This window comes from Oncorhynchus kisutch, linkage group LG29, assembly GCF_002021735.2.
Source record: "Oncorhynchus kisutch isolate 150728-3 linkage group LG29, Okis_V2, whole genome shotgun sequence".
In the NCBI taxonomy this organism is placed as follows: Eukaryota; Metazoa; Chordata; class Actinopteri; order Salmoniformes; family Salmonidae; genus Oncorhynchus; species Oncorhynchus kisutch.
The window spans coordinates 33,465,773-33,478,650 of NC_034202.2; the positions used below are offsets into that span (position 1 = coordinate 33,465,773).

Genomic DNA, 12,878 nt, shown 5'->3' on the forward strand with positions numbered 1-12,878 from the left:
CTGTCTGTCTGGTCTGTCTGTCTGTTCTGTCTGTCTGTCTGTCTGTCTGTCTGTCTGTCTGTCTGTCTGTCTGTCTGTCTGTCTGTCTGTCTGTCTGTCTGTCTGTCTGTCTGTCTGTCTGTCTGTCTGTCTGTCTGTCTGTCTGTCTGTCTGTCTGTCTGTCTGTCTGTCTGTCCTGTCTGTCTGTCTGTCTGTCCTGTCTGTCTGTCTGCTGTCTGTCTGTCTGTCTGTCTGTCTGTCTGTCTGTCTGTCTGTCTGTCTGTCTGTCTGTCTGTCTGTCTGTCTCCTGTCGTCTGTCTGTCTGTCTGTCTGTCTGTCTGTCTGTCTGTCTGTCTGTCTGTCTGTCTGTCTGTCTGTCTGTCTGTCCTGTCTGTCTGTCTGTCTGTCTGTCTGTCTGTCTGTCTGTCTGTCTGTCTGTCCTGTCTGTCTGTCTGTCTGTCTGTCTGTCTGTTCTGTCTGTCTGTCTGTCTGTCTGTCTGTCTGTCTGTCTGTCTGTCTGTCTGTCTTCTGTCTGTTCTGTCTGTCTGTCCTGTCTGTCTGTCTGTCTGTCTGTCTGTCTGTCTGTCGTCTGTCTGTCTGTCTGTCTGTCTGTCTGTCTGTCTGTCTGTCTGTCTGTCTGTCTGTCTGTCCTGTTTGTCTGTCTGTCTGTCTGTCTGTCTGTCTGTCTGTCTGTCTGTCTGTCTGTCTGTCTGTCTGTCTGTGTGTGGGGTGCAGGGGATGAGACAGAGTATCTGACAATCCAATAAAGAATGCATTACCTTCAGAATCTGGGCAGAACTGGTTTGAATATGTCTGCCTCTCTGTCTGTCTGTCTCCTTCTGCCTGTGTCTTTCTGTCCATCTGTCTGTCTCTTTTTCTCTCTGTCTGTTTATCTGCATGTGTCAGTCATGTGATCTGCACTACTGTCAACAGGGCCTTTCAGCCTTGCTGCATGGCCTCACCCTCCCAGTGATCTGACATGCACTGTATCAGTGTCATACATGAGTGTGTGTTGGTTGTCCTCTTTCAGTATACTATGAAGTGACTGACGACGTTCTCATCTCGTCTCTAATTTATCTCTGCAAACATTTACCTTCCCCTTCATTGGTATTCCCTGTCTACAACTGGTATTGAAATTGCTTTTCCATTTCAGATTATAGATACCAATCCGATCACCGTTTGGTATTTAATCATTTAATTCTGTCCCTTGGATAAGCGTGCATCATGAGTCTTGGTCTGTAGAGGAGGAACAGGTTAACGTCAGAGGATCTTACAAAGCATGTTTTGTCTCTGTGTTACACTTGAAGTCCAGAGCAGCCATTTTGTAGAGGTTGCGATCATCTGTTTGTTTTAGTAGACAGCCCTTTTAGAGCGCTCTTTTAGCGATGTCAAACTCAATGACCTGGTGCTCTGACACTGCCAGCCAGCCAGGCTAGTTACGTTCCTGGTGTACTCACTCTCAGGTGCAGTCTTGTGTTTGTATTCAGCTATAGGCCTATAAATGTGAACATGTGTGAAATGCAGTATTAATACAAGCCAGACCTATTTGGATAAAAGGGTCAGCTCAGTAAAAAGACAGATTTATTTCTTTAATGACTCTTCTGAGAGGATAAGCTTCGCTACCCTCCTGTGAGTCCCAGAGGTATGTGGGTGCTGTTGTTTGTGTATCCGTCTCCTGTCTGGTTAAGATTTGCCAACCCTGCCCTCTAGTCAATCAGTCGGACCTGCAGCCAGCAGCATGTAGAATTCCTCTCTCTCCCATGGAATCTTACACTGGCGCTGCAGAGAATGGCTGCAGCAACACAGACGTTAGAACGTCTCCATGGCTGTTGTTTAGCCACTGAGGCTCTGAGAGCCAATGTTATACCAGGTCAGGACATTCTAGAATATGGGTGGACTGTCTAAAATCCAACTCACCACTAGGCTAACCATGTTGTTAGCACAGGAAAAGGGAGGGGCCAGTGAAACAGGAGAAATTCCTGATATTGGAGGGGCCTGACTCGTGGGGGATGTCATTGTTCCTTGCTAAGGGCCTCTGTGAAATGCAAAATAACCTTCTGAAAGCTCTTGAGTCTAGATTGAAGCCTCTGAAAGTGTTTTAGTGTAGGCTTGTCTGTTTGTTCTGTACAAGAGTGCTGTGTTGTCCTCCTCAATACTCACATATACACAAAAATGGTTTTCCTTCACTCTGCCTTAGCTGCCCAGTAATCTGCTGTCTTGTCAGGTCCTCTGCTTATCATTCCCTCAGCGTGCCCCCAGCGTGCCCTCAGCGTGCCCTTAGCGTGCCCTCAGCGTGCCCTCAGCGTGCCCTTAGTGTGCCCTCAGCGTGCCCTTAGTGTGCCCTCAGCGTGCCCTCAGCGTGCCCTCAGTGTGCCCTCAGTGTGCCCTCAGTGTGCCCTTAGTGTGCCCTCAGCGTGCCCTCAGCGTGCCCTCAGTGTGCCCTTAGTGTGCCCTCAGCGTGCCCTCAGCGTGCCCTCAGCGTGCCCTTAGTGTGCCCTCAGCGTGCCCTCAGCGTGCCCCCAGGCCCTAAGAAGTCAATTACTCTCAGGGAGCCGGCCGGTTTTATGTCTTCATTATGTCGCTTCTCCATGCTCCTCTCCCACATCTCCCTCTAGTAAGAGAAATGACTGGGCCTCTTTCTACTGAACTTAGCTTGTCACTCCCAATCCTGGACTGAAAGAAGCAGAGTCCCATTTAACACATCATGGACTTAAAAGGGATGGTGTTCAGTTCACAGTTCATCCCGTGTGTTGTTACCATATGAGTCTTCTAACAGTACAAATATGTAGAAGAGGCAGCACTATGACAGCATGCCATCACCACATGGGGCATTTCTCTCCTATTGGTGAATTAGGACAGCGTGTGGTGGTAGATTATGGCTCATGGAGACTGTAACTGACTCCATTCATCTGCTGTCATGACATGAGCAGGAAGATGGTGTGCCGTCGTGTGCAGAAAGGGTGGTGGCAGTAGTCTCTTGTTAGGATGGAGTGGAGTGGGGGAGAGAGGGAAAATTACAATCTGATATGAAGAGTCTGTGGGTCCAGCCAATACGGAGACTTACCTGCCATCAGGTCATTCTATTTTTACATCCCCTCAGATAGGCACTTTCTGAAATGTAGCACGGAAGATATCACTTCATGGCTAATGTCTTCTGAAAGGATAAAGGAAACTGCTTGCAGGGTTTCTTCATTTACATCTTCTCTTATCAGAGAGATTTTGTCTTTCTTTTCATTATAAACATAATGCCCTGTGGCTCATAGTAAGATGAGATGAAACGCAAATATGTACTTTGGGTGGACATTGTCCTTGATAATCTGTTGGTCTTCCAGTTGTAGTGCAGCTGATGTTGTCCCTAAACGTCCCCTGTTGTCTCCACAGTGCCCTTAAAGACAGCCGCTTTCCCCCCGTGACGAGGGACGAGCTGCCACGCCTCTTCTGCTCGGTGTCTCTGCTCACCAACTTCGAGGACGTCGGTGATTACCTTGACTGGGAGGTAAGAGACTGAAACAAGACAGGTAGCTATTAATTCATCTTATGCAATACTCTTCAGTCATTTTATTTTTATTGAAATGAAATAGCCTTCACATATGTGAATCCAGCAGTTGAGGTTTACAGTGCACCGGAGAGCAGTACACTCCACACAGAGCAGTACGCCTTCCACACAGAGCAGTACGCACTCCATACAGAGAAGTACACTCCACACAGAGCAGTACAGAGCAGTACGCTCTCCACACAGAGCAGTACGCTCTCCACACAGATCAGTACACTCCGCACAGAGCAGTACGCTCTCCACACAGAGCAGTACGCTCTCCACACAGATCAGTACACTCCGCACAGAGCAGTACGCACTCCATACAGAGAAGTACACTCCACACAGAGCAGTACAGAGCAGTACGCTCTCCACACAGAGCAGTACGCTCTCCACACAGAGCAGTACGCTCTCCACACAGAGCAGTACGCTCTCCACACAGAGCAGTACGCTCTCCACACAGAGCAATATGCTCTCCACACAGATCAGTACACTCCGCACAGAGCAGTACGCTCTCCGCACAGAGCAGTACGCTCTCCGCACAGAGCAGTACGCTTTCCTCACAGAGCAGTACGCTCTCTGCACAGAGCAGTACGCTCTCTGCACAGAGCAGTACGCTCTCTGCACAGAGCAGTACGCTCTACGCACAGAGCAGTACGCTGGGAGAGACAATCTCCAGTGTGAAGTAGAGATGAGAATGAAATAGGATTAGGCCTCTGCTGCAGTTTCTGGTTCTGAATGAACTGGACCCCATTGCAGCTTGGAGATCCACACAGCAAGCATGATTTAGGCCGACAAGCACCATACACAGGCAGTCTGTCTTTTTTGTGAGGACGTAAGCAGTGACCTTGCTGACCCAGAGGGGGGGGGGGGGGCAAGGGCCCGTGGCGTGGGTGGGTGATTTTGAATTATAACTCGAACAATCCCCCCGAGCTATCTTGACCGGATCCTGACCCTCAACCAACAATCTGATTTGCCTAAAAGGCACCAACTCATCCAACTGTAGGGTGTTCTGTAGGTTGTTCCATACGTGAGGTACGACGAAACTAAAAGCTGTTTTTCCTAAATCTGTAGTGACAGACGGAATTTCAAGAGTTAGCCCTCCCTGTGACCGGGTATGGTATCTCATACTTCTATAGGTTAGTAACTCTGTTAGGTAATGCTGCAGTTTTTCTGGAGTGTGTGGCCGAAGACATGTAGTGTATATAGGCATGTGTCTGTTGTTCCTGTCCATTCATGTGATGTCTGTTCTGCCCTCTGTCTCTGTCTCTCCTTTCTCTGGCCTGTAGGTGGGTGTTCATGGCATTAGGATAGAGTTTTTCAATGAAAAAGGATCAAAGCGCACCGCCACCTACCTACCAGAGGTCGCAAAAGAGCAAGGTAAGTGGAATCCTGTGACCCATCACCGTTGTATAATGTCTGTATGACTGAAGGTCTTGGTTCTAGAGAGAAGTGGGATTCAAGGGGACATAAAGGGGGATATTCAAGGGGATATAACCTTCTCTGTGCAGGATGGGACCACATTCAGACCATAGATTCCTTACTACGAAAGGGAGGCTACAAAGCTCCCATCACAAATGACTTCAGGAAGACCATTAAGTTGACCAGGTAAGAGAGGCTGCTCTCCTTTCACACCGGTTGCTGTCTTCCACTGCTGCTGGCCTTGGTTCTGCCTTCAGTGTAGATGATGAAAGTGTTGCTTACTGCTGGGAATATGTGACTGGTGCATCATTACTGTAGGGGACCCTCCCATAGCTCACCGTGGTCCTGTTTGCCACAGTACAGACAGAAATCAGTGAAGGAGTACTGCTGGATCCAGAGAGCATTAGGGTGTAGAGATTCTAGTGACACTGCCAGGTAAGTTGGGGTAACTGTTCCTTCTCTAACTTCCCTCTCCTCTTGTTTAGGTACCGTAGCGAGAAGATGACAATGAGCTATGCTGAGTACATTGCCCACCGCCAGCACCATCACTACCAGAATGGCACCGGGCACCCTCTACCCCCATACAACCATTATTCCTGACAGCGAGCCGCATGACCAATCACTGGACCTCTCTGCGGACCTTTTCCCAGGAGAGCCCGCCCCCTCCTGGTCTAGTTATCTCTACTACTGTACCATTTTATGATGATAGTTTCCGTTGCCATGCTGACGCTCTCCCAGACGTTGACGTGGCAACGGGTGGAAAAATGAGCATCAATTGATAATGACGAGAAAAAACAAAAATCTTTTATTTTTATCCTCCTATTGATTTAGTTTTTGCAGCATATATATCAATATAACCCCTTTAGTTTTTATTTTTGTTCACAAATACTCAATTTTCCTAAATGTATAATTTTCAAACAATCCTAATCAGGCTTTTGATTCTGTGGATGGAAGCAAGTCATATATATGGTGAATTCGTAATGCATAAAGGTATAGGCTCATATTTTGTGTAGGCTTAGCTACAGTGTCCCATCTATTAGGGAAATGTTTTTCTTTTTCTGTTGAATCCTTTCTTAGTAGCCAGCTTGGCATTATGTGTGTCATGTGGCAAGCCAACAGCCGTTCTGGAAGACTCAATCTTTTTCTCAATTTTGCGATTCTTCTCAAGAAATGGACTTAGGTTGGTTGGGCCTTTGTAACCCGTTGTAGTGCTGTAGATTGTAGGGTTGTGACGCCACTAGTATTTGCTGGTCTTTTTTATTACATTACCCCACATGTGTTTGCTTTTCTGTGTGTGGTTAGAAGTTTGTTGTTAAGTTCACATCCGACAGGAGATTGAAAGCGCGATATTAAATCATGAATAGGATCATGACAAAATATTTGACAGAGATTTCCACCCCTGAGTGTTCATAGTGTTTTGTAATGAAACCTGCAAAACTTGAATTGAATTTGTACGGCTCCAGCTCAGATATTTTCACCCGCTCTTCTTTCCAACTTGAGAAACGTATGGAGGAAGCCATTTTAGTTGCGTCAAAGGAGGTTGTTTCTGTCCCTTGTCTCTGTGAAGCAGGCCGCTAGTGAAAGTGATCCACGGGGCTGGAGGTTGTGATAAGGTTGGAGAGTTGACTGGAAGTTGTGATAAGGTTGGAGAGTTGACTGGAGGTTGTGATAGGGTTGGAGAGTTGACTGCAGGGCTGGAGGTTGTGATAGGGTTGGAGGTTGTGATAGGGTTGGAGAGTTGGCTGGAGGTTGTGATAGGGTTGGAGAGTTGGCTGCAGAGCTGGAGGTTGTGTTAGGGTTGGAGAGTTGGCTGGAGGTTGTGATAGGGTTGGAGAGTTGACTGCAGGGCTGGAGGTTGTGTTAGGGTTGGAGAGTTGGCTGGAGGTTGTGATAGGGTTGGAGAGTTGACTGCAGAGCGCATTGTACTCTCATTCATTGTCCTCTGAGAAAAATACCTTCATCCTGTTATTTCATGCTAGTTGGTTTGAGAGGAAAAAACAATGAGGGAGACTTGAGTCTAGTGACAGGGATATGCTAAAACTACTTAAAGCCATATCCTGTTTTTAATGCATGTGGTTGTTTTGTAGGCTTAAGATGTTTGCCCCCCCCCCCTTCTCTATAACCTCTGTGTTTACTTCCTCTACGAGTTTACTTTATTCTGGTGGCTTTGGTCCCAAAAGTTGGGTTTCCTCTCAAAGTTTGTGTTTTGGTCCTGGCTAGGAATCTGGGCCTGTGAGACATTATCTGGACTTACTCAGTTAGTATGGGTTAGCATCAGGGGTGCATTTATTAGTCGGAGTCTGTTGCAAAAAGTTTTGCAATGAAACCTGTTTACTGTTTGGTTCCTAGAGTAAACCGGCAAAATGGAACAAAACAGAGAGGACTACCTGAATTTGTACAATAGAAACTAGTTTTCATTTATATAAGTTTTACATTTGCAACGGAATCCGACTGATGAATACACTCCAGCGTTTGAACTCCTTTGTGCTGTTTGTTAAGAGTCCTCATCACTTCCACTGCTTTTATACAATTTTAACTGAAGCTTGTGGCCACAATGACAAATAATGAAACTTGATGTAGGCCTAATCAATGTTTTACATCCACATTTGACCTTACATGCTTGATGACTGACGGTTGCCATAGTTGTGCACTTTCATGTGCTCTCGTCAAAACGCTATGAGATCTTGTGGAGGCTTCTGGAGATGGCATCTAGCTAGTCAAAACGCTATGAGATCTTGTGGAGGCTTCTGGAGATGGCATCTAGCTAGTCAAAACGCTATGAGATCTTGTGGAGGCTTCTGGAGATGGCATCTAGCTAGTCAAAACGCTATGAGATCTTGTGGAGGCTTCTGGAGATGGCATCTAGCTAGTCAAAACGCTATGAGATCTTGTGGAGGCTTCTGGAGATAGCATCTAGCTAGTCAAAACGCTATGAGATCTTGTGGAGGCTTCTGGAGATAGCATCTAGCTAGTCAAAACACTATGCGATCTTGTGGAGGCTTCTGGAGATGGCATCTAGCTAGTCAAAACGCTATGAGATCTTGTGGAGGCTTCTGGAGATAGCATCTAGCTAGTCAAAACACTATGCGATCTTGTGGAGGCTTCTGGAGATAGCATCTAGCTAACCTTAAACCCTTGGCACTGGTCATCGTCGGTTGATTTGTTCAAATCCGTTATTTCCTCATAACATGCTGCTGTTTGTTGAGGTGCTTGCCGTATTCAGGACCAGTTGCTCCCCGTCTCTGTGCCACTAGAAACCATGCATGGGTTGTTGGTCTGTCTTGTCAGCTGTTTTGGCAGAGGAAACTGGGAAAGGGTGGTCAGGCTGCATTCAGTCAAACCCTACATAAAGAACCAGTGATTTCAAGTTAGTCCATGTCCTCTTCAGGTGTTCCTTTTTGTCAGTCACATCCGTGCCCAGTAGTTGGTATGTTTTAGCAAGTGTAGTTAATGGATTAGCTAATGATCTCTGTGTTGTGTACAGGTTTGAGAGGTGTTTGTACAACAACAAAAAAGAACAAACATATTTTATAAAACATCTTTTACCAACTGACAGTAGGGTTAATCCTTTTTATTTTATTTTTATATGCAAAATGTTAAGGGCTTTGGCACTCCATCCACAGTAACCCGAAATGACCCATATTTCAGTTGTGTTGATTTAATAAATTATGGACCAGTAAAATGGTGCCCTGAGTGTTCCTCTGTCCTGTACTGTCTAACACTGACCTCAACCTACAGGGCAGCGAAGGGCCTTAAAACCTGATTCACCTTCAGATAGACACATTGTAGCGGGAGGCAGATGGGAACCTTTCTTCTAATCATACCTGGACATTAGAAACCCCAGCTTACTTCATTAATCTAGCCTATTGTAGAAGGGGTTTGTCCACAGACATGCTTGGTTTAGATGTTATTGTGGTAAGGGCCTATCTATCCTGTTCTCTGTGCTTCCCTGCTCAGATATTGGATGGCATTTCCTTCATATTATCCTCTTGTGGTCAGGGAAATGCTGCTCAACAACATTGACAAGACAAAGGAGGCCTACTTAAAGAGATATATTGGCCTAGTAGTTTGTCATAAAAACAGTTTTCAGAGAACTGTGGGACAAGCTTTCCCTGTTGTTGAACAATCGGGTAACCATTTTCTGGTTCATTCAATACAGCACAACCTGAATATTTTTCTGCTGCAAAATCAAGTCCACCATTCTCTTTTACATACTTACCGATATATGTATACACAAATGCAGTCCGTTCTGTTGCATGTGTGTGTATAAAACATACAGTATGGTTTAATCCCTGACATTGAAGGCTTAGAGACTTGTATAAATCATCAAAAATAAATAAAATGGTGCTATTGGACCTCATGTTGGGGCGGTCGCAGGTTTCGTGACTGGTCATGCGGACTCATCGATCATATCCGACTTATTATCCTTGATATATGCAGATCTGTTCAACAGGTGTTTTTTTCCTACCCGTGTAAGTCAACACCCTGCAGGTTTGAAAGGACAAGAAGTCACTACTAATCCCCCTCCCCCCAACTCCCTGCCTCATGGCCTGGGGGTTAAAGGTATAGTCTGTCGTTCAGTAGATCGTGGCATCAGAAGGGGGCATTCGCTCCTGGGCTGGGACAGTAAAGAGTTGGAGTAAAAGGGGTCTATCGCCCCTCCTCTCCAGTCTCCCATCGTAGGCCCCTTTCCCTGTCCAGCCCACGATTGGATGTTCCTCTTAGAAGCACACCCATAACACTTCATATTTTACTCTTGTTAAATCGTGAGTTTTTATAGCTGTCCTGTATCATTTACTCATCCATGGAGTTGATTATCAGCTTAAAGGTCATCTGACAGAAGGTTCTCACTCAACTCTGGCTCTTACAAACTCCCTCAAAGGAAGTCGTGCTTCTCATGTAATATTGTCATTCATGTAGCCCTCTATAACAGTGGTTTCTTTAAGCTGGACATGAGTGTGGGTTTAGTTGGCAGGTTTAGTGAGCCAGATGAGTGATTGCTGATATCATCAGGATGTCACATAATTATTGTATTTGACTTGGACAATTCGTTGCCATTCATGAATCACTCCTCCGTATGACCGTAAGTGTATCATGTAACGTAATTTTAACATGGAAATGACTGAACGTAAAGGTTCATGAATATCAATAAATCTCAGTCAAATGTGATGTGATTTTCCTGGTGTCCTTCAAAAGATTATTCTGACTGCTAATTTGCAGTTAGTTTAAACACACCTCTGCCCATGGACGAGTGACCATTGTTCATACTGACACAACTGGGATAATGTGTAAAGACAGTGTCATTTGGTTCCATTGCCGGTTTAGCCCCTGCATTCCTTGTATGTGCATATATTTTTGTGGAATACTTAAGCTCCTATTACCTTTGTATGTTCAACCGAACCAAAGATGCCTCTGCCCCATAGAGATGTATAGAGATCATAACATGGAAGTAACCTGTTTTTGCATGGACATTTAGGGCTTCCTCCATTTTAAAATGGTCACCTGGGTGGAGATTCCTATGGTTTGGGAGTGATCGACCAATGAGCAGAGCATTGTTTTCTTCTTCAAATTAGTTTGTAATTGGCTTTAAGCTATATGACTGCCATCTAACGGCCACAATAAATTTAACACAATTTGGTTCAAGACTCCATCACTGCAGGTGGTAGTAAGTCACCAATGTTAGCTTTACACTTTTTTCAAACATCAAAAGAAGAAAAAAATGGACTACTTTAAAATGGAGAAAGCCTCAATGGCACTGTGCGTGCTGTCACAGACGCCATAATGGCATAGATACAACGTAGCGATTTCTATACATCTCTATGTTCTGGCCAAGTCCAAATGCTGCTCTTCAGGCCTGGCTTCCTGTCCTTCCAAAAAACACCCCTGCAAGAGACAAAATTTTATTTTTTTCCGTCTGTTTCAGATTTTTTTTATCTGTTTTTTGTACGATTTCTAACTTGTCTTTTGATTTGTTTAGCAACCTCTTATTCAATGAATTTCATTGATTATGTCTGAAGCCTTACCCGGCATCAAGGACAGTGAAATTACTTGGTTGCACACAGTTTTTTTTATTTTGTTGTCGTCACTTGTATTTTCATTATTTTCATTTTTTAAACAAAAAAAAACCCCATAGCGTGCCTCCTAGATGTATGAGTTTCTGTGTTTCTTTCCTAAAGACCAGCAGTTATACTTTATATAAAAGATGAGTTTGTCCTTATTTTTTACGCCGTTAAAGATGAAAAAAGACCTCTTTTCTTTACTCTGGACCCAGTAGCTGCACTGGTATACAATCGCACTAATAGATAAACAAAAAAAATACAAATAAATGAATCAATAATAAATGAAATAAGAACTACAATAAACTTGTGTTTGGAACTTTTATAAGATTTACTAAAATAAAATAAATTACTGTTTTTGTACATCAAAATCTATTATTTTCCCCAAAACTATTTTGGATCTAGTTTCTAAATTATTTGAATTGTTTTCTATGTTCTGAAAATGTGTCGCTGTGCAGAGCAACTGTCTCTGCTGTGGTGGCATGACGGGGCGCGGGGTTGCCTGGTGTAACCCCTCACACCCACCTTTTATTTCTTCTACTTTTCATTTTTGGTTCCGTCTCTTTCTCTGCTTTAGTAACTTAAATGTTGATGGAATAATATGAACTGGGGGGAAAAAAGACTCCTTTAGAGCTAGAGTCTCCTTCCTCTCCCATTGAATTGCTGTTAGTGTGATGAGACTTGAAATGGGCATTTATGATAGTATGGCTCCAAAAAAATACACAAAATGAAAAATGTTTGTAAAAAATGTGTGGGGAGGGAGAAAATCTTATATATAGATGGGTTATCAGTGGGTATGTGAGCAATGGCTGTGGATATGATCATGTAGTTTTAAACATTGTTATTACCTTTTAAATTCATTTAGCCAATAAAAATGAATAAAACCACGTGAAAAGATAAATGTGTGTGTGTGAGTTGTGTAATGGGTGTTTTTCCATGTTAAACGACTGATAATGTATTTGGTTGTATGCTTGGAGAGTTGGAGCCTGATTGCATGTCATACAAAACACATTAGGTTATATTTATAGCTTGGATAACAAGTCCATAGTAATGGGAAGGAAATAATGTAGGTGCTACACATTGGTGGTGTTAGAGGTGTTCTGCCTGGAAGGACTGGAAAAGAGCTATATAACCTACACCTGTAGTGATGTGTGGGTAATATCGTAGGAAGCCATTTTACAACCAATGTGCTGTGATAATTACTTTGATTGCTTTATAACCTGTTAGTTCATATAAGCCACAGTGGCAGAATAAATTAAATCACACATTTGTTTCATTGCAAAACCCGGAGAGCAACATCTGTCCGATGAAGTCCACTAAACATATTTCATGTAACAAACAGTTAATGATCTACAGCATGGTCAAGCAAGGTAATGTTTCCAACATTTTCGGACGACTATTGATTTAGAACCAGTTACCGCAAGTCACAAAGAAAACAGGAGCTGCCTCAACTATTCCAGCACGATTTCAACATTATCTAATCACCTCCACTTAGTCTAATGCAGTGACAACTAAAAGATACCAAAAACTATTTAGTCAAATTAACTTAAGCTAAATGTGATGTGGCTGAGCTCACTCAGTTTAACTCAATGCTGATTGGGTTTTATTATTGAATTTTTCATCAAGGGAGGCCAAATGCTCACTGACATCCCATCCCGGGCAGCAATAATGTCCTACTCTTTTTGACCTGTCTGCATCATATACAGTTGAAGTCGGAAGTTTACATACACTTAGGTTGGAGTCATTACAACTCGTTCTTCAACCACTCCACAAATGTCTTGTTGACAAACTATAGTTTTGGCAAGTCGGTTAGGACATCTACTTTGTGCATGACACAAGTCATTTTTCCAACAATTGTTGACAGATTATTTCACAGATAATTCACTGTA

At 43.9% G+C, this 12,878-nt stretch overlaps 1 protein-coding gene across 1 annotated transcript in view; it reads left to right on the plus strand.

Moving 5' to 3' along the window:
* LOC109874070 (AMME syndrome candidate gene 1 protein-like) overlaps positions 1-11,886 on the plus strand; it is a 32,801-nt gene extending 20,915 nt beyond the window's left edge. The window contains exons 3-6 of the mRNA XM_031809186.1: positions 3,361-3,475; positions 4,801-4,891; positions 5,023-5,119; positions 5,419-11,886. Of these exons, the coding sequence (XP_031665046.1) occupies positions 3,361-3,475; positions 4,801-4,891; positions 5,023-5,119; positions 5,419-5,533 (418 nt within the window). The 3' untranslated portion in view covers positions 5,534-11,886. The remainder of the gene's footprint in view (positions 1-3,360; positions 3,476-4,800; positions 4,892-5,022; positions 5,120-5,418) is intronic.
* The last annotated feature ends 992 nt before the right edge of the window (positions 11,887-12,878 follow it).